The sequence below is a fragment of the Lagenorhynchus albirostris genome, chromosome 10 (genome assembly GCF_949774975.1).
Source record: "Lagenorhynchus albirostris chromosome 10, mLagAlb1.1, whole genome shotgun sequence".
Classification (NCBI taxonomy): Eukaryota; Metazoa; Chordata; class Mammalia; order Artiodactyla; family Delphinidae; genus Lagenorhynchus; species Lagenorhynchus albirostris.
The window spans coordinates 71,805,436-71,826,600 of NC_083104.1; the positions used below are offsets into that span (position 1 = coordinate 71,805,436).

The 21,165-nt window shown below is 53.2% G+C and overlaps 2 protein-coding genes across 7 annotated transcripts; one reads left to right on the forward strand and one right to left on the reverse strand.

Annotated features, from left to right (window-relative positions):
• The first annotated feature begins 5,642 nt into the window (after positions 1-5,642).
• Positions 5,643-8,710, forward strand: GNMT (glycine N-methyltransferase). Its single transcript, XM_060162924.1, has 6 exons — positions 5,643-5,977; positions 7,044-7,171; positions 7,621-7,737; positions 7,883-8,025; positions 8,130-8,251; positions 8,343-8,710. The coding sequence occupies exons 1-6, from the start codon at positions 5,733-5,735 to the stop codon at positions 8,512-8,514; spliced, it is 927 nt and encodes a 308-aa protein (XP_060018907.1). The 5' UTR covers positions 5,643-5,732; the 3' UTR covers positions 8,515-8,710.
• Positions 8,711-8,831: 121 nt separating this feature from the next.
• PEX6 (peroxisomal biogenesis factor 6) lies at positions 8,832-20,489 on the reverse strand. 6 transcript variants are annotated; one of them, XM_060162927.1, is made up of 17 exons: positions 19,535-20,489; positions 17,841-18,004; positions 17,283-17,366; positions 14,129-14,231; positions 13,629-13,762; positions 12,877-12,988; positions 12,303-12,511; positions 11,763-11,925; positions 11,456-11,532; positions 11,174-11,306; positions 10,887-11,092; positions 10,707-10,768; positions 10,375-10,483; positions 9,957-10,073; positions 9,756-9,833; positions 9,464-9,603; positions 8,832-9,269 (listed from the first exon to the last, which is right to left on the reverse strand). In XM_060162927.1, the coding sequence occupies exons 1-17, from the start codon at positions 20,414-20,416 to the stop codon at positions 9,133-9,135; spliced, it is 2,910 nt and encodes a 969-aa protein (XP_060018910.1). In that variant the 5' UTR covers positions 20,417-20,489; the 3' UTR covers positions 8,832-9,132. The 6 variants fall into 6 exon arrangements, 5 of the variants coding, with proteins under 5 accessions (XP_060018910.1, XP_060018909.1, XP_060018911.1 ...); XM_060162926.1 differs by having other exon boundaries at positions 11,730-11,925; XM_060162928.1 differs by lacking the exons at positions 11,174-11,306; positions 11,456-11,532 and having other exon boundaries at positions 11,730-11,925.
• Between the last annotated feature and the right edge of the window lie 676 nt (positions 20,490-21,165).

The following is a 21,165-nucleotide window of genomic DNA, read 5'->3' on the forward strand; positions in this document are numbered from 1 at the left end:
CACCAAGGCCATAGAGAGTGGAGCAAATTGGAAGCTGCTTCTCTGGCCCATGAGGCTTAGAACAGGCCCTTGGAGGATGATACTTTTTGGTCTAGCACCCCCCTCCCCATCTCCAGCGCTGATACTGGTGCCTGTTGAAGGGGCTGTGGGCAGAGATTCCAGCCTAGACTGTGGTCCCATCCTGGACTCTGGTCTGAGCATAGGAGGTGACTGCGGGGGTCTGGGATTGGAACCCAGGGCTGGGGAACCATTTGCAGGCCCCTGGACTGTCTAGGATTTGGTGGACAGTCTCTGACCAACCCCATCCTGTCACTAACCCACAGCACTTCAGTACTTGGCTTAGGTCTGTCCCCAGAGCTTCATTGTCCTTAGAATAGGATGAGACAAAGACCTATCCCCTTACTGGGGTGTTGGCCCAGGGGCCCAATCCCAGGCCTAGGCCCAGACCAGAGGGAGGGCAGCGCTGCGACTGCTTTGCTCTTTGACCTGCGGCTGCTGCAGGATGAGTGCCCTCACTTGCCCCCCATTCCCCACAAGGCCAGGCGTGTTGCACACTCACTGGCTCTCCACGCACCCACCCCAGCAGGCAGCTTCTCCCTGGCCCAGCCTAGAAAAGAAAGAAGGCAGGATCTGGCTTCCCAGGTTTTTCTTTTCCTCTCCCCACCACACACACAAGCCTTTCTGAACTGGATACTGCCTCCCACTTTCCCATAAGGTGAGGGGTCTGGCTGAGCTCGAGTGAACCTGATTTCAGTCCCTTTGTTAGAAACCCAATTAGAACGGTGTCTCCTACCCTCACCTGGACATGAGAGTCACTTGGATGCTTGTTAAACATACAGATGGGCCCCCCCTCATACTTGCTGGGTTGGGGAGTCTGTGTGGGTCCTAAGATGAGGCCAGCTGCAACCCACTCCACCAGGAGAAATTCGGGTGTTGTGCTAAGAGGGGCCAAGACCTCAATGAAGCCACACTGGAAGGAAGTCTTGTCCTCAGAAACAGGAATTATCAGAACCCCAGAGAGGATCTGTCTCTCTGTTGGAGACTTTTGTCATCCAGAACCACAAAGGCTGATGGACAAAGCACAAGGCCAGTTCGTTCCAGTTCAATGACAGTCAAGTCTCAGGGGTTGGGGTTCTGTAGTCTCAGAAGTGGCTGCATCGGGGCCTCTGTGTATTCGTTTTAAGGAACAGCTCCTAGGAGGCAGGCTCCTCTCTTTATTTCCAAGTTCCTGGGTGGTATTTTCATGCAACATCTTTTCGCAAGTTAGAAAGTGGTGCTTTTCACACCTTTGACTCCCCATCTGTCAGAAAGTTGTTTTAATAAAAGTTTTGTTAGAATAAGACACTTGACTGCCAGAATTCCTGCCAGAAAATGATAATAAATATACAAGCCCATGAGGTTTGCAGTTTGAATGGAAGCCCTTTAAATAAGGACACCTTGTGCAGTTCACAACTTGTCCACATGTGCACAGCAGCCCTAAATCACTTTAGTTCACAAGTATGAACAAAATTCTTCATATCTTTGATCTTGAAAGAAAAACACATTTTTTTCGTGACAGATGCATGGTCCATGCCTAACTGGTTTGTGGAAGGACTCTGTGTACTAATCCTAGCAGCAGAGCCAGCTGAATCCCTCTTGAACATCCACTGATGGCCTGGTTTGCACTATTAAGAAATTTCACTGGAATAATAATAGTAGCCACTGTTTTTTGAGTGCATGTTACTATGTGGCAAGCACAGCTCTACATGCTTTAATTAACTCATTTAATACAGCTGTGATCCACACAAGGCCATGGATTTTTAAACACGTTATCGAAGTAAAATACACCTACAGAAAAGTACACATAAGTGTAAGCTCAATGAATTTTTACAAACTGAACACCAAAGTCACCAGCATGCAGATTGTGAAACATTATTACCATCACTCCAGAAACATCCCACACACACCCTACAAAAAGAACAGGGATTTTTGTCTACTTTGTTCACTGCTATATTCCCAGTGCTTAGTAGAGCGGTGCCCGGCACAGAGTAGCTGCTTTCCCCCCCACCGCCGGCCGTACCACAGGGCTTGTGGGATCTTAGTTCCCAGACCAGGGATTGAACCCGGGCCCTCGGCAGTGAAAGCTCAGAGTCCTAACCCCTGGGCTGCCAGGGAATTCCAAGAGTAGCTGCTTAATAAATATCTGTTGAATGAACGGAGCACAGAAAGTTTACATAACTTGTCCAGGCCACACATTTAGGAAGTGGCCCAGCCAGGTTTTGAACCCAGATGGAATGGCTTCAGTGCCCCGGGACATAGCCTCCATGCCATAGAATCTTGCAGCCATAGCTGGTTGGCTCGTCCACCATCCTCCCCTTAGACATGGCTCTCTCTTCTAGAAAGCAGACCAGCTGCTGTCCACTAGTCTATTTATGTTTTCAGAGTTTAAGGTTGGACATGCAGTTAGGAGTGAATTAACCAAGTTTTTCTCCCTTTTCAAAGTTTACAGTTTTGTATAGCTTAAAGGAAGCTTGACCTTTAACGCTGCCCTCAAGACCTGGCTTCTCTACAGTGTCTTTAAGAGGAATCCAATTTTACTCATTCTTTCTTTAAAAGTGTACTCTCCATCTATCAAGTTTATCCAGGCCAACAGAGCTTAAACTTCCGCTAAAATGGGTGTGATTCTCTACAGGAGATGTAGCTGCACATTGAGACGGGAGAAGTGGGCCAACCAGCTCCAGGGGTGGCAACGTCTCCTACCATCATTACTTTTCTAAAATAGAAAAGGTTCTCTGTCCAAAAAACAAAACAAAACAGGACACTCAAAAAGCCAGGTGTGGGAATTCCCTGGCGGTCCAGTGGTTAAGACTCTGCGCTTCCACCACAGGGGGCACGGGTTCCATCCCTGGTCCAGGAACTAAGATCCCACATGCCACGTGGCCAAAAATGTAAAAAAAAAAAAAAAGAAAGTAATGTAGCCACCATTAATTAGTGTTATAACCCACCAATGTAGGGACCAATTTTATACTCATTTGACGGGGCTTTATTAAAGCAGAGTGAGTCATATCATATATTGAAAAGGCTAAAAAAGGATCCATTGTAATAAATCTGCTAGCAGAGTTCATGTGGGTGGGTGGCATCCCAATGGTCAATCTGGACAGATAGTCAGCAGAGAAGAGTTTTTTCCAGCGGCTTGGACTAGAGTTTGGAAATTGGCATCCCTCCTCTGAGCAATGTATTTCTACCTGTTCTGAATCAAAACAAAACCAGCCAGAATGTCTTCCATTTGTAGTTACTGTTATATACATAATTCACAATTCTAAGATTTTCATGTGTCCTCAAATAGGTATAGCCTTGGAGTTTGTCCAGTTGCAGCCATGTTCCCAACCTAAAATCTCTTTGCAAACATATTATACATTTGGGGATGAAGAATTTAGTCTTTTCAGCCAGTTGCAAATAATAAGCATTGCATATTAAAAATAGCACCTTATTTTCAGCTAAGTCAAACTGTAAATTGATTTATATTCTGTGACCTTGTCTTCCATGGCCCAGGGTTATCTAAATTTGGGTTTGGGTTATCTAAAATTCACATAGAGTAACCAAGTAAAACAAAAGGCGGTTTTGATATATTTCAGTGGGTAGAAGACATGGACAAACAATTTAGCAATGAAGGACTGCCATTACTTGGTACATTTTGGTGGTAATTAAAGACGATTACAACAATTAAATACAATTTTCTACCCAATGAAATACCAGTGAATAATATCTTCATGTAGAGAAGATTGAAACAAACATTTGTTTTGGGTGACAGCATCAATAAATAGAAAAATTTCATTTGGAAAATAATTTCATCATAACCATCCACATGTTCACTCTTTTGAAAAACTGTGGGAGCATTTTAAATGTTCAGAGCTTGGGGAGTGAGTAAACAGGTTGCAGCACATCCTCTCAGTGTAGCCAAGAAATGCTTAAGGCCAAGTAATTTATGGTCAAGAGAAGAAAATATGCTTTTGATAGTTAAAAGCAAAAACAAAAACAAAAAAAAGGCCCATGCAATTCCATGTGAACTGTGATCTCGACTTTTTATTTAAATGCCTCTGGATGAGAAAGAAATCAAATAATTACTAACTTCAGGACAAAAATCTTGTCTTTGAAATGAAAAGTACGTTTAGAAGCTATTCACAACCTATATATTTTTTTTAAAAGCCAAGTTTACCATCAGCATTCATATTATTAAAAAAAATCATATTATAGACTCCCTAGTACAGTGTCTTTTTAAGCCTGTAGCCAAAGACCTGTCTGTAGGGTCAGTGTGAGCACAGACTCCACTGCTTGGGCATGGGCAGGCCCATTTGAGGTCGTCTGTGTGCTAAAAATAGAAAGGTAAGAATGATTACCTATCTCTGGGGTTCCTCCAGCTCCCGGATTCTATAGATGGTAAAAGGGGGAGGGGATAGGGAGGCTCCTTTGTTCTAAATTCCATACCTCCGCTTTGCTGAAGCCAGAAGAACAAAGACAGGTGGGGAAGGCTGTTCTTGCTGTCTTGGGCTTCCCTGGGTGGCATCATTTTCCTGAATCCACCTCAGTCCAGGGTCTTGTCCCAGGAAGAGACCTTCTGCTTTGGGGAGGAAGGATGGATGTACAGTAACCAAACAAAACGACCCATTTATGAAGTGACAGTGAGCAATATGATAGCAAGAGCACCAAGCACTCCCAGCCCTGACCCTGGACTTCACACTCTGTGGGCACCTCCATGAAAAGCAGTTGGTCTTTAGAAGGGCGCTTGGTTGGAGAGGAATTGGAACCAGACTTCACCTTAGGCAGCTCAAAAAAAAGCTTGATGCCTCACCTACAGGACAGAGGAACACCTGCCCCCAGGTGGGTGGAATGATTCCTTGGGCCAGAACTGCTCCTGGACTTGAATGGCCAAGCCAGCATTTACCCAGATATTCCCCATTCCTTCCTTCCCTGGCTGACCAGGCCCTCCTTCAGCTGGACAGGGTATTTTTTTAAGATTTATTTATTTTATTTATTTTTTTGTCTGCTTCTGGTCTTAGTTGCAGCACGCAGGATCTTTGTTGAGGCATGCGGGGTCTTTCATTGTGGCGTGCAGGCTTCTCTCTGGTTGTGGCGTGCGGGTTTTCTCTTCTCTAGTTGTGGCGTGCGGGTTCCAGAACGTGTGGGCTCTGTAGTTTGCAGCAAGCGGTCTCTAGTTGAGGCCCGCGAGCTCAGTAGTGGTGGGCTTAGTTGCCCTGCAGCATGTGGGATCTTATTTCCCTGACCAGGGATCGAACCCGCGTCCCCTGAATTGTAAGGGGGATTCTGTACCACTGGGCCACCAGGGAAGTCCCTGGACAGTCCTTCTTTAGATACTCGAATACCTTTTTTTCCCTGCTAGGGAGGGTCCAGCCCTGGGCGCCCATCTCTGTGGACTTAAAGTTTCTTTCCAGCTTGGGGCGGGGGTGGAGCGGGCACTCTCACTTCTCCCCTTTCTCCTGGCCCTTCCTGGGCCCTCCTGCGACCTGGGTTAAGTGGGCAGGGGTCTGGGAAGATCCTTTCCCGCCGAGGGATCGGCCAGAGGGCCGGATCTTCAGGCGGGCGAGAAGTGCTTGTCCAGGATTGCCAGGCAGCGCCCTCCCCGCGGCCCGAGCAGCCGCGGCCCCGGGCCCGGAGCCCAGCAGGGGCGTGTCCCCGTGCTCACCTGCCATTGGGCAGGTGGGGCAGCCGGAGCTTTGGCAGGGGCCGTATTATAAATGCGGAGCCGGTGGCAGCGGAGCAAGGGACGTCGCAGAATGGTGGACAGCGTGTACCGGACCCGCTCCCTAGGGGTGGCGGCTGAAGGGCTCCCGGACCAGTACGCGGACGGAGAGGCGGCGCGCGTGTGGCAGCTCTACATCGGGGACACCCGCAGCCGCACCGACGAGTACAAGGCCTGGCTGCTCGGGCTGCTGCGCCAGCACGGCTGCCAGCGGGTGCTCGACGTGGCCTGTGGCACTGGGTGAGCCCGGGCAGGGGCCAGGGGACCGGAGTGAGCGGGAGCAGGGAGCGGGTAGGGTGGTGGGGGACCGGGGTGAGTGGGGACCCGGGGCATTGGGGCGACGGAGTTGGCTCGGCCCGGGCAGCTTGATCGCAGGACCATGGCCGGGCACGTCAGGGCAGCCTCCTCCGCCGACCCTGAGCCGGGCGGGGGCGCGACGCCAGGGCCAGGAATGAGTGTTTGCCCAGGCAGAACAGACAGGGCGAGGCCGACGATGGCAGGACGGGGCCCAGGAGACCCAGGGTGAGAGCGAGGGTGTGGGCACATCGGGTGGGGAAGGCGGGTTCGGGAGGGCGGCGCAAAGGCCAGGCTTTGGGGCCACACCGACGGAAGCTCTGTTCGGGCTCCAGCGCTGCAGCGTTCACACTTGTTCGACATGTGCCTCGGCCAAAGGACTGTGCCAGGTGCTTTTGATACATCAGTTTTTAAAATCCTCACAAAACCCCATGAGGTAAGAAGTGATATCCATTTACAGCTGTAGAAATTTGGCCTCAGAGAGGTAAAGGTGGAGAGAAGATGCGGACCCAGGTTGTTTAGGGTCTGACCTGTGCTCTGAACCACCATGCTGGGAGTTCCCTGGTGGCCTAGTGGTTAGGATTTCGCACTTTCACTGCCGAGGGCCCGGGGTTCAACCCCTGTTGGGGGAACTGAGATCTCACGAGCCTTGTGGCGCAGCCAAAAGCAAAAACAAAAAAAATCATGCTATACTACCTCCTGTGCTCAAGTTACCTAACTTCCAGGAGCCTCAGTTTGCCCCATCTCTCAAATGGGGATAACACCATCTACCTTACTGGATTGCCATAAGGATTAATGCACATTTGTAGAATACCTGACTCGGTGCTAAAACAAAAAAGAAAAGTTGCTACCGGGTTCTCAGTAACAGATTTGCCAGGTCAATTGAGGTCAGTGGAGAGAGGCTGGGGACAGGATATAGAGGAGACGGAAGTGTCCAGCACAGGGTCTCCTCCTTGCGTTCCCAGGCCCCCCTGACTGCCCCTCTCTGCCTGTCATCCCTGGTCCTGCCCAGGGTGGACTCCATCATGCTGGTGGAAGAGGGCTTCAGTGTGACAAGCGTGGATGCCAGTGACAAGATGCTGAAGTATGCGCTTAAAGAGCGCTGGAACCGGCGGCACGAGCCTGCCTTTGACAAGTGGGGTACGTGGGTCCAGCCAGGCGCCCTCAGCCCAGCCACCAAGGACACGGTTCTCTCTGCCCTGGGCTCCTTTAGCTCCTGTGGTGGGTGTTTTGTTTTCCTCAAGGGAGACAGTAAAACCACTGTCATTTCCCTGAAAAGGGAGGCTTAGGCACCAGAATGAGGTATTGAGTACGAGGGGCTAGTTTTAATTATGTTTATAGTGTCTTGTCTTTCCCCCAAATAAAAACCCGTAAGCACAGAGCCTTCCTTCCCAACCATGGCTTCCTCCTCCCTGGGCCCCTCTTCCCCTTCACCCTCCATGTCCATAATGATCCCCTCCCCCTGACTGGATGGGGAGTCCCTGTGTGTGCCTTAAAGGGGAAACTGAGGCAGGACTCCACTTGGTGGAGGTGGGTACTGCTGGTACCATGGTGCCACCCTGATCCCTCTTCCCCTTCCCGGCCCTCAGTCATTGAAGAAGCCAACTGGATGACTCTGGACAAAGATGTGCCCCACCCACCACGGGGTGGCTTCGATGCTGTCATCTGCCTTGGAAACAGTTTTGCCCACTTGCCAGACTGCAAAGGTGAGAGAGGATGTGGCCTTGGGCATGGACACTGCTTTGAACTATATCCTTTCCATGCCCCTGGGGAGGAGAAAGATGGGAGGGAGACTGGTGCTGGGGGCCCTGAGCAGACGCAGCCTCTCTGTCCCTGGCCGGCGGACTTCAGGGGACCAGAGTGAGCACCGGCTGGCCCTGAAGAACATCGCGAGCATGGTGAGGTCAGGGGGTGTGCTGGTCATCGATCATCGCAACTACGACCACATCCTCAGCACAGGCTGTGCACCGCCAGGAAAGAACATCTACTATAAGGTGGGGCCCCTGGGGGAGGAGCCGCCCAGAGAGGGAGGTGTGGTACTGGGGTCCAGGTCCCATTGGTAGTTGCAGAGGCTAACGCAGCTAACCACCACCTGCAGAGTGACCTGACCAAGGACATCACAACATCAGTACTGACGGTGAACAACAAGGCCCACATGGTGACCCTGGATTACACGGTGCAGGTGCCAGGGACTGGCCAGAGCGGTTCTCCTGACCTGAGGTACCCACCTGGCAAGGCAGGGGGGTGGGGGGGGCGGGGTGAGGGTGCCGAGACCACCAGTCCTCATGGTTGGTCGGGGGCTCTGTTGCAGTAAGTTCCGGCTCTCCTACTACCCTCACTGTTTGGCATCCTTTACGGAGCTGCTTCAAACAGCCTTCGGGGGCAAGTGCCAGCACAGCGTCCTGGGCGACTTCAAGCCTTACAAGACGGGCCAGGCCTACATCCCCTGCTACTTCATCCACGTGCTCAAGAAGACAGACTGAACGGGCCCTCAGCTCCCACAGCCCTCTGCCCAGGCGCTGCCAGGCTCTGGGGAGGAGGGACCAGTAGTCCCACACCAAGCCCAGCCCCCTCCAGTGCAGATCTTGGGGGTGTGGGGAGGGGCAGACTGCAGCTGGGGGACAGGGATTTGGGTTCAGGCAGATGGAAGGCTGAACAATATAGTTTATGCCTTTTTCAGGTCCTGTATACCTTGTGTTTGTATCAGAAGGATCAGGCTCCTGCGGTGCCCACCCTGCCCTCCCCTGAGTTTACTCCGCCACCGGCTTCTCCACGCCAACCTTTTAGACCACGACACCAGCAGGGGGCGGCATATGCTTTATTTTCAGCCACAGATGGGGCTCCCTCAGGACCTGATCCTTCCTCCTGAGCAGAGGGGCCTTAGTCTTGGAGCTGGCCTGGAGGGCGGACAGGTGGGAAGAGGATGCCTCCTGAGCTCTCTCAGGGCTCCTGATGCCACTCGGCACTCAAGGGAGTGCCTGGAGGTAGGCAGCGTTCGGGTGGGCCGGTGGCACTGGCCTGAGAAAGAGCCTTTGCTCTCTCAGGTCTCTGTGGAGATACCTTTAGCCCCTGCGGGCAAGGTCCCGGGCTGCAGGAGGCTCCTAGCAGGCAGCAAACTTGCGCTGGATGCTCTTGTACCGGAGCAGCTCGTGCTCGCTGACCGAGGGCTGTAGCCGAGCTGCAGCCTGCAGCAGGTCCTCCATGGTGAGCAGCAGTGCCGAGCTCCCGGGCTCCAGGCCTGGGGGCGACAAGGGGAGGTGAGGCCAGCTGGGGCACGGAGGCTGTGGTCTCTGCCCAAGCAGGAGAGCACCCTGGTAGGCACCTTCTTGCCCAGAGTCCCCCAGGGGTCAACAGTCCCTCCTCTGAAATCCAGAACCAGGCCTGGTGCCCATTAGGTCCTTGGCTGACCTCTGGGGCTGGTGAGTGGCTCACCTTCCTCCAGGTCCCGAACCCTGCGTTTGAGGGCAGCTGTCATGGCATCGGAGCACAGGGAGTAGAGGTCTGCGCCCGTCAGCTGGGGTGGGCAGTGGTCCAGCACGTCCACCAGGCTCACAGAGGGCTCGAGCCTGAATCTGTTGTGGGGATACAGGAAACAAAGAGACTTACCTGGCACCCCCTACTCTGTCAGAAGGCATCCCTGACCAGCTTACTGTGCACTCTGCACTTATCCCCTAACCATCCCAAGGCCCAAGCCCTGTGGGGGTCTCCCTCTAACAGGGCATACTTGCGCGTGATGGCACTCAGAACACGCAGCTGGGAGGCGCGGTCCTCGCTCACTCCCACAAACACCAACTTGTCAAACCTTTAGGGAGACAGCTGGGTGTGAGTGCCAGGGTGCCTGGCATGAGGGTGGAGAGCCACCGGATGGGGGTCAAGGGACAGGCCCAAATGGGCCTGGCGGAGGTGAAAGGTACGGGGTGCACACCTGCCGGGCCTCAGAAGGGCAGGGTCCAGGAGGTCTGGTCTGTTGGTGGCTCCAATCACAAACACATCCTGAGTGCTGTGAAGCCCGTCCAGCTCGGCCAGGAGCTGAGACACCACCCTGTGAAGGAGGAAGTGAAGGTGAGAGAGTGCCTGGTGCATCCCCAGCCTCTGCCCTGCTTGCGGTGTTCCTTGCAGGCTGTCTCCACAGGGCCCCCTGCCCGGTTGTGCTTTGTGTACCCCTCCACACAGGCCCCCATCTCCTCAATGCCCCACACCCAATTCCACGGCCCCTTTTAGCTTCTGTTATACTTATCGCAGAACCAGAAGGGCAGGAACTCTTTGGGCTCCAAAGACTAGTGCAGCCTGTCTCACATCCCTCTGTCCTGGACCCCAGATTCCATTCTGGCTCAGACCCCCACCTGTCCATCACACCTCCAGAGTCTCCACTTCGCCCCCGGCTTGGGGCCAAGGAGTCCAGTTCATCAAAGAAGATGATGCATGGAGCTGCGGCCCTGGCCCTGGCAAACACTTAGGAGAGAGAAGGGCCCACAGGACAGGGAAGCCCAGGGGGGTTTGAAGTCAGGAGATGGGGAGGGAAACCCATGTTGACAACTCAGCACTAGCACTTCAGGTAAGAGGCCCCACCCAGCAGGAACCTGACCTGGGGAGAGGAAGACTAGCAGTGACCGAGAGCAGCCTGAGGGTAGGGGCGGCTCGGGGGCCAGAAGCCCTGCCCCCACCCCCCACTCACCATGCCGTACATTCTCCTCGCTTTGGCCCACGTACATGTTGATCAGCTCGGGCCCCTTCACGCTGAGGGAGGGGATGGGAGAGGGTGAGACTCCTCAGACGCAGAAAGCACACAACACACCTCCTGCCCCCTGCCGCTGCCCCCAATCCACCCACCCTCCCTGCCAGGCCCCCTCGCCACCTGAGGAAGGTAAGGCTGCACTCAGTGGCTACTGCCTTGGCCAGGAGGGTCTTGCCCGTGCCAGGGGGCCCGTGGAGCAGAAGGCCGGAGCGCCTCAGGCCCAGGCTCAGCAGCTCAGGGTGCTCTAGAGGGAGCTGAATAGTCTCCAGAATCTCCTTCTTCACCTCCTGCAGCCCACCCACATCGTGCCAGGACACCAGGGGGATCTAGGAGATGGAAAGGGCACAGTTGGACACCTGCTGGTGGAGGGAGCTCCGGTCCCACCTCCAAGGACCTGGAGTGTCTACCTTGGGGGCTCCGACGGCCTGGGAGTGAGCTGACTGCAGCTGCTCCAGCGCCTGCCCAAAGTCCTCAGCCAGGAGAGGAAAGCCAGCAGCACACAGCTCCCCCTCATCCTCCGCACTCAAGCCACCTGCCCAGCTGCAAAGGAAAATCCAGGGAGGCCTCTGGAGGACCTAACCTGAGGTCTCCTCCCCATAAGGGCCCTCACCCTCCTCCCTTCCTCACCAGCCCCTACCCACCCATACCGCCTCTTGCCGCCTTGCCCCTCCTGTGCCCAATTTCTTTACCCCGAGTTCTTGATCCTGGTGCAGGCTGCCCGGCTGCTGTGGGTCAAAAGGGCATAGAGATCCCCTACCACAAAGCCCTGGGGAACCACAGGAGAGGACACGTGAGCAGGTCACAGTAGGCAGGAACCCATGCGGGGCTGGACCCCTGGCTGCAGCAGAGGCCCATCACTGATGCCTCGGGTTTTCTACCCTCACTTGTACACTTGCATGGCAGCAGGACTGAGTACCCCCGGCAAAGAGTGCAGGGCGGCCCGTATCCTGCCTGGGTACTCACTGCACACCGCCGTGCCAGCTGCGCCAGGTTCACCTCTTGGCCCAGTGGGAGGTGGGCAGTGAGGGCCCGCAGGATGCTGAGCCGCTGCCCCTCTGACAGCACAGGCACCTCTAGCTCGTGAGGAAACGCTGTCTGCACATCCACAGGCAGGTCCTGGGCCCGGCTTGTGGTGGCCACGACCATCAGGGGAGGGCAGCTGCAGACAGGGAGTGGGCAGCACTCAGGGCAAGAAGGTGGCCGGCAGCCCCTGAGCACTGCCTCGTCCTGAGGCTGGTGCAGGAGGGCAGGGAGGAGGGTAGGGCTGGGATGGGACAGGGAGATGGGCGCCCCAAAGCTTCCTGGATGGTGCATCCCCCCTACACAGGGCGCTCAGTGAGGGCAGAGGCTGTGCTTTAGTGTCCCCCAAGAAATACCAGGGACTGCGTCCTCCTCCCTCTGGGTACCCCCATGCCCCTCAGCTCAGGGCTGCCTGGAGAGCAGCCAGATGGGCAGCAGACGTCTAAGAAGCCACTGAGGGGGTGGTGAAGAGAGGGCTGGACCCTACCCCCTTCCAGACCCAGCGCTGGATGATACCTGGTGAGGGGGTCTTCATCCAGGAGGAGGCGACGCAGTGTGGCCACCACACGGGCATCCTCGCCTAGCCCATCACGGTCCCGGCCCAGCAGGTCCACAGCTGTCAGCAACAGAACCACAGGCCGGCAGCGCCCAGCCCGGGAGAAAATGGCCTGCAGTTTTGTCTCCACAGCCCCGCTACTGTCTGCACAGAGGCTGGAGCAGGGCACCTGGGGAGGGGGTCCCGATGGGCCTGTGAGCAAGGGGGCAGGGGTGACTGGGGCAGGAGAATGGAGGGAGGAGTCACTAGAAGGTACAGGCCATCTCTTTTTGGAGGGCAGGGATGGGGGAGGAAGGTAACACTGGCCGAGCCCTAACTCTTCTTTACCCTAACCTCACTTCCTGGACTGTCCACCAAAACCTTGGAGCATCCTCCCTCTTGAAAGCATCTCTCAGTAGCTCAGCATCATGGGACTATGCCTGACCCACTGCCCACTAGGCTGAGGTGGCAGGGTCAGGCTTGTAGCCAGGGGGAGAGGGAGAATCTGGGCTGGGGAGGAGACGTGGTTGGGATCTACTCTCCAGGGACCCTCACCTTCAGTAAGTGGAGCCCGAGGCAGCTGCAGGCGGCAGCGACTGCAGTGGTCTTCCCACTGCCCGGGGGGCCCCGTAGAAGGACACTGCCTGTTCCTGTCAGCAGGGCACCCCTGCAACCAGAGAAGAGACGTTTGTTTCCTCCATTCTGCCCAAATGTGAGAGTCCCCAGTGACACAGGGCCCCTTGGATCCAGAAAGCAGATACCATCCTTGAAGCAAACCCCCTCCCCAACCCTCGGGGCTGTCGCCACACGGTGAGGCCATATTTCCCACACCACCTTGGTACTCTGGCAGGGGCATGGAGCATATCCAGCAGCTGAGACTAATTCTCTTTTGTCATCAAGAAAGTCTTGGCTATTCTGTCTGGTTTGGATTGTACTGGGCGGAATTAGGGAGGCGTGTGTGGCTACACTTAGGCCAGTGGTATGAGGACCTGTGTCTTTCAGGTACAGGATGGTGAAGGTCAGGATGGCTAGTGGGCTCCCCAAGGGGAATGGCAGTCTCAGAGACAGTTGTCCCCAGTGGAGATTCTTCCTCCATAGCTGACCCTGGAGGACTGTGGTTATCCCAGGAAAGGAGCCTGGGAATTTGCTTACAGAAAGAACATGGGCTAGTGGCGTGGGCCGAACAGTTGGAGGGAGGTCCACCTAATTCTTCCACTCTGAACAGGGCATTAGGAACTACTTGTCTGGCCTGCCGCTCCTCCAGGGACGTTCTCAGCAGGTTTTCCTCACACAGAGGCCTCACTCACCCTGGCTGGAGGCGAGGCTTCAGGGCAGCACAGAGCTCAGTCACCAAGCCCTCCAGGCCTGGAGGAGACAAGCTGCTCCAGGGAGTGGATTCACCTGAAGGGAGCCTTGGAACAAGGCTCAGGGCAGAACCCACCTGTGAAAGGTGGGAGGAAGCTTTAGTTTCTAGAAGTTTTTTTTTTTAAATTTATTTTATGGTTAATTTACAATGTTGTGTTAATTTCTACTGTACAGCAAAATGATTCAGTTATATAAACATACACATTATTTTTCATATTCTTTTCCATTATGGTTTATCCCAGGACACTGAATATAGTTCCCTATGCTATATAGTAGGACTTTGTTGTTTATTCATTCTATATATAATAGTTTGCATCTGCTAATCCCAAACTCCCAGTCCATCCCTCCCCCACCCTCCTTCCCCCTTGGCAACCACAAGTCTGTTCTCTAGAAGTTCTTTCTGCTCCTTTCCCCAAGTCTACCCCCACCGCTAGGGCCTCACCAAGTACAAGGAGGTGTGGGTGGTGTCAGCTACATAGGCCCTGGTTGGCCCATCCGGAGCTTCCCCAACTGTTTTCTTCACTTTAAAGAACATCTCCCGCCACCTGCAGGAAAGAGGCCCAATGAACCCCAGATCCAGAGCACACACACCCCTCCCCAAGGGCAAGGTGGCTGTCTCAGTCAGAGGTCCACTGCAGGGACAAACTCAAGAGCAGCATAAATACATGTCCCTAGACATGGCAGAGGTGGGGAGGAAGTGGGGGACGTGGAGGAAAAGGAAAGCAGATGGTCTTTCTTATCTCCCTGACTGGATCACATGCATTTTGAGCGCAGGAACTGTGCCTGTCCTCCGCATCCCTCATGACAACATCACCTGAGGGTGTGTTTCTTCAGGTAAATGGCCTGCCCACCCACTCCAATGGGAGAAGCCACCCCTGCACCAAGCAGTGACCATCTGACTGTTTTCACTGGCTTCAGAACAGTCCCACCCTCAAATACGTACCCACCAAGGCCACCCAAAACCTCAGAGGAAAGAGTCCCTTGGCTCTTATTCAAGCATCCACAAAATCTAATTGCAGGCAGATTCCTTCATAATGACATTTAATGATTAATGATTCTCTATTTTGGCTGCACATTAGAATTATCTGTGAAACTTAAAAAAAAAAAATCAACATCTCTCAAATACTGTATGATTCCATTCAGTAGATTAGTGGCTGCCAGGAGCTGAGGGGAGGAGGGAACGGAGTGACTGCTAACGGGGAGGGGTCTCCTTCTGGGGTGATGAACATGTTCTGGAATTAGTGACGTTGATGGCACAACCTTGAGAATATACTAAAAGCCACCGAATTGTACACTTTAAAAGCATGAATTTTATGTATGTGAATTATATCTCAATTTAAAAATTAACATTTTCCTTCCTTTGGAAAAAAAATAAAGACTGCACAGGTCCCAGCCTCACCCTGCTGCTCCAATAGGTCTGGGGTGGGACTCACACATTTGTATTTTTCGAAAGCTCCCGGCCATAACCAGGGCTGTGCAGTCACTGGCTAGTGTCAGAGTGAGTTAGGGTTACTCAGCCTACTAAGGGGGTGGGTAGCAGATAGCAGTCGCTAGTCCAATTTTCCAGATAAAGAAATGAACTACTCCCATCTTTAATCCTCAGGCAGAACAGCAATGACAGAACCTGGGCCTCTTTAAGGTCCAATCAGGGTGCAAATTCCTTTGCTCAGTGTCTCACAGTCACAGAACTGCTCCCTCTGGCAGCACAGGAGGGTGGGGGTGGGAATGCTTTCAGGTGGAGGGGGAAGCATACCAGGTTAGTATTATGAAACTCACGTAACCATAGGCAGTGATTGTGGTAAAAACTAGAACATAAGGAAAACTGTCCTACTGTTATTCATTATAAATAAATGATGGAAATAAATAAATAAATGATGGGTGGGTCCATAACCTAGACACTCAGTCAGGCTGAACATCCTGAGTCAGAGTGCATATGGCAGGCAGTGGAATCCAAGGAGGAACAGCACTGGGGCGGGGAGGGAGAGGGAGACATGCCCACCCCCTTCCACGGAGAGTGGAGGGACCACCTCAGTGAGCACACGGGCCAGACCTCTGGAACATATCTGGACACTGCTGAGGAACACCGGGTTGCGTTCCCGAGAGCCAGACGGGAAACAGTGGAGCTGGAACCCATAGGCCTGGCGTGGAAGCGGAACGCTGGGGAGTCTGAAGGGGCTTTAGTGGACTTCCTTGCCAGGGATCACAGAAGCCTCCCTGCAGGGCTTCCCTTACCAAGTCCAAGAAGTGGGGCTAAAGCACTCATCTCTGTCCTTGGACCCACCTGTCCACCCCAACCCTGCTTTCCAGGACCTGCTCAGGGTGGAAGAACCATGTGCTCAGCAACCAGAGGAGGGAGACAGGTCTCCAGGGGGCTGGAATGGCAGAGGTCCAGGAAAAGGATGGGCTTCCCAGTCTGCTTCAGGAGGGCCTAGTGCCTCTTTTCCTTTCAAAGTACAAAGGGTGGGCATTCTGCAGTTTTCCTACAGAAAGCTAGCTCATAGACATTTGCTATATTTAAGATGGGATACAGAGTAGGAAGTGACGGATAGCAGCCTGGCATTCTCCACCAGGCCCCAGTTGTAGATTTGAACTGGGAAAGCTCAAATTCCCAGTTGTAGATTTGAACCTGCAGCGCCAAGTGGGATTACATGGGGCACTACCAGCCCCTTCCTCTGGGTACCATAGCCCTGAGACTGGGGAGACAGAGTGCTGGCCAGAACCCAGCTCTGAATACCGACCAAGGACGAATCAGGAGCTCCAGACAAGGCGTCCCTCTCTTGGCAGAGGGCCCAGGCTGGCTCGGCCCGGAACCTTGGGCACTATGGCTCTTATGCCCAAGTTCCTGCAGGCGGGTCCCACCACCTCAATGAGATTTCCTGGAAGGCTGGGTTAGTGTACCTACCAGCTGTCTTCTCCTTCTAGTAAATCCCTACAGGAAATCAGTCCTGGGGTGTGGAGCTACACATTCTTCCCCCTTCACATAAGGCCAAGTGGTCTCTGAATTCTTCGCCTCACCATTTTACATGCAACTTCTGTAGTCAGAGTCAACAGGAGGAGGAGAAAGGTTGGACTCCTTGTTTTGGGTCCCTAGCTCAGTTATGCTCTATTTCTCATTCTGTTGAGGATAAGGAAAGAGGGGAGGCATCCCAAGGACAGCAGAAATCCCTCCCTCCCCTGCCTTGGGAGACAGGATTGAAAGCAGCGTGTGCACATTCCATCCATTAGGGTAGAAATCAAGGCCTGGGTCTCCTCCTGCTGAGTGTATGGGAGGTGTGGCCTAAACAACACTGGTTAAGAATGGAAAGCAAGGAATCTCACCTTGGTCTAGGCCATTAAACTGTTCTAAATGCTTTACTTTGTCTAGGACCACCAATCGATTTGAGGATAAACACTCCCAAAAGCTAGCAGGCTGTGGTTCTTAATTCTTTTTTCAGTCACATGCCTATTTGAGAACCTGAAGAAGGTATGTGCCTTCTGTCCAGAAATATGTGTGACAACAACAAAATGTTCTTATGCACAAAATTATTCCATTCAACTTGAGGACTCCTGCACCCAGGTTAAGAATCCCAGCTGTGGGAAAGGAGGCAGCTGCGTACCTGGGCAGTTTCTCTGGGCTTCCTTCCAGGATCTCTACTTGTCCGACTGTTGGCACACACAGAACATCCCCTTCCTGGACTGCCCTGTAACACAGCAGTGGCCCTGGTCAGCTCACGATGGGAGTCAAGAGCATGGGCCTGACACGTGCCCGCACAGCCAACCCCAACATGCAGACTATTTCTTAGGGGCCTCCTGCCCACCCAGAGATCCCAAGCAGTTTTACAGAGAACAAGTCTGACCTAGAAAGAGCTGCGGGAAATGGCAGAGAGGCTAGAGAGGGGATCAGAGACCAGAGGGAGGCAAAGCAGGATCCCGGCTGCTTTGGGGTCTTCCCAAATCAAAGTGGTTTCTCAGTTTAGGATGGCTGGATTCACCTCCTGGTCCAGATTACTCTTCTATTGTCCGCCTGACACAGCAAGAGGCTTCTAGCCACAATATTGCCTTAAACTGTGGCTTTTTAAAATCAGATGCTCTGTGGTACCTGAATCTAAGGCATGGGATGGGAGGAGAGCAATGAGGGTAAGATGCTATCCTCCTGAAAGGGGGACGCAGCTAACCTGGGTGTCTGAAAGTGCCGGTAAAGAACATGGTCATAAGTTCCATTAGTGCTGTAGTGAGGAGAGGACACAATTTCGATGTGTAACTCTTTGGCAAACGGAGGCCCAGGCAGCACTGAGCAGCTTCCTTTGTCTTCAGGGGTGCTGGAGCCCTCCAAGTATCTCTATTAGAGAAATAACCACCACCTTATAACCTTCTCCCAAGGAGTCAGGCTCTACCCAATCCCTTAGCAATCAATATTTCTGCTTCCATCCTTTATCCTTTCCATAACCATAAGGCTTGTGGGAGAGGAGACCTAAGGTAGCAGAGCTGAATACCTATATCTTCCTGAGAAAACAGAAACCTCTCCTTCTAATGGGCACCAGGAAGAGATTTCTGACTCTGACTTTTCTGACTCTCCCTCCAAAAAGTTCACCAGGAAAGATAACCATTCCGTAATACCTTTATACTGGCCCAGAGCCAGTGAAACAGTGAAGACATTTAATGCCCACAAGTCATTTGAGTGACACCAGGCAGCCACTGGGAATATTAATTGGACATTAGTGGGGACACTCTGAATTCAGGCTGTAGTTAAAGGATATGATCACAATGAAGCTGAAAGGGCTGCTGTTAGCTGAATGAGCTCCAGTCTGAGTAATCCAGTATTTTCCCTCCATTCAGAAGGAAATCCACACCTAACTCCCATTCGTGCGTATCTTATATCTCTTTTTGACAACCCATAGCACTAACTGGCTATGCCAGCATTACCTAATATAACTTTCTACAGTGATAGAAATGTTCTATATTAACATGTGGATGTTGAACACTCAACATATGCCTAAAGCAATTAACGAACTGAATTTTTTACTGCATTACTTTCAGTTGATTTAAAGCACCACCAAGGGGCTAGTGGCTTCCACACTGGACAGCGCAGGCCTAAACCACACATCCAGGTGCTTAATTAAACAGTAGACTATATTTGTACCCCCAAAATAATTACCTTCTTGAAGTAAGCTTCTTAAAGGCAGAAACCAAAAACTCCTCCTGGATATAGTTAATAAAATATTAAACTTAAACACCAAGCACTAAAGATAATCAAGAGCCCTTCCCTTCAAGGAATTTACAATGTACAGTTGAGCATTAGACAGATGACATGAGCATAACAACACAATAAAATAAATGCTCTCTGAAAGGTACAATACAAAATGCTACAGTAAGAAGAAGTAATGTTAAATTTGTGGTGGTGAGACTATATAAGGCTTTGAGAAGACAGTGCCACCTTTAGATGGGCCTTCAAGGAAAGCATGGTAGGATTTTAACCAAGGAGGCTAAAAGAATAGGAAGGAACTTGAAGTCAAGGATAGCATGAGCAAAAGCTGGAGGTATCATCCTCCATACCACCCAGTACAATACTGGATACACTGCAGCAATTCAACAAACAACTGATTAGATTTAGTAGATTAATATATACAAGTGGTAATTTGACCGTAATTTTCACCTTTCACCCAAATCGTGAAAGCCCTTCCCATGCACCACCACCATGTTTTTAATTGTAGAGAATGGGTAAACAAGGCTAAGAGGCATTAAGTGAAAAGTCCAAGATCTAAAGGAGTAAGGGACCTAAATTCTACAGCCCTGATCTTCTAAATCAGTTAAGACAAAGAAGAGGGGATAAAGACGAGGAAGCATTCCTGACCTCAGTCTGGTATCCTACCTGAATTTTAAGCTCTCCCACCTCCAGGGGATCACAGCCGAGATTAAAAGCCAGAGTAGCAGGCACGAGGGCCAGTCCGTCAGCGAGGGGCTCTCCCAGCTGCCCAGAGCTGGGTCCCAGCCTTTCACAGAGGTCCCAGCGAGGCTCTAGGACCTGCACCGTGGCCAAGTGTGGCTGGGAAGTGTTCGATGACTCTCCAGCCCGGGTCACCCACACCCATTCGCCCTGGAAGAGGCTGAGGCTACGGAGACAGCTCCGGCTCACCCCCAATGCATCTCCAGTCCCTCCCAGAACTCCCCGGAGTCGCCGGACTGCGCCAGAGGCCGCGAAGGAGGACACCACCGGCGGGGGTGGGGGCCGGCTGCTGTCCTCAGTCTCCGGACCCAGTTTGGCCCGCCCACGGAGCTCAGTCACAGCTAGTCGCGTCCCTGGGCCCAGTAGCCCTTGTAACGCCGGCCGCGTCTCCAGCACCCGCGGTCCGGGTACTGGCAGGGTCTCTCCGCGCCTCACCAGCAACGGCCCGACTCTCGGTCCGAGCCCGGGCCCAGACGAGGTGCCGAGCAGCGCCCAGCCCAGCGCCGGGGGCCGCCGCACCGGCCGCGCCCGCACCCATGCCCCGGAGCCCAGGGCCAGGAGCCGCAACAGCGCGCGGCTCACCAGCAGCTGCGGAGGCCCCGGCCCCTGCTCTTCGGTGCCCGCGCCCGGTCCCTCCAGGGCGGCCACTAGCAGCGCCGGCCCTGCCGGGCTCTCCCCAGCAGGCCGCAGCGCCAGCACCAGGCCCAGCCCCGCCGCAGGCCACGGGCCCCCAGGTGGCAGCAGCACCGCCAACGGGGGTGTCTCCGTCGGGAAGGGCTCCAGGACCCGCAAGACTGCCAGCGCCATGGTGACAGGAAACCAACAAGCACAGAGCACAGCGAAGGAAGCCGCCTTCGGGAGCCGAGGAGCCAGACGTCCAAGCGGCTCACACGCCGCTTCCGCTTCCGTCAGGGGAGGTGCGGAGGAAGTGGGCGGGGCGTCGGGTGCAAGAGCTTGCTCCAGGAAGGTGAGCTAAGCCTTGGATCGATCCGGGTGGTGCCATGGTGGCAGTAACACAGTCACTGTGGTCGGGTAGTCTACGCAAGCACCCTTTGAGAAGTGTTTACAGGGATTTACCTTCCGCGCCTGCTTGGGGAGTAAGTCCTGTCAACTACCCTCCCCATAACATGTACTTAACAGTTTACTGAATGATCAATGAACGGTCATTATGTTCTGCACTAAACTCGGCCCACTGCTGGGAGCTGTGGGTGGAGTGTTTAGGAAGGAGTCCACTCTGTGGAACTGTAGGCACTGAGGTTTGAGGGTTGTGGGGAAGGTTGCAGGAGGGAGTGATAGGATTATAAAACTGGCTCAGACGGGCTTATGGGGATATGTAGTGGCTGCTGGCTGAATTACTACATGTGATTCATGTAGCCCTGGAGTGTTTGGTGCTGCCACACCTGTTCCAACACATCCTACACAAAACCCACGTTCCAGTGTTTTTTGTCCTGTTTGTTCTACTCCCACCAAGCTTGAAGCAACGACAAAGTAGCCTCACTCTTTCATCTCTCCAAAACCAGATGCTCTCCCCCCACCAATTCTTGCAGAGTGGAGAT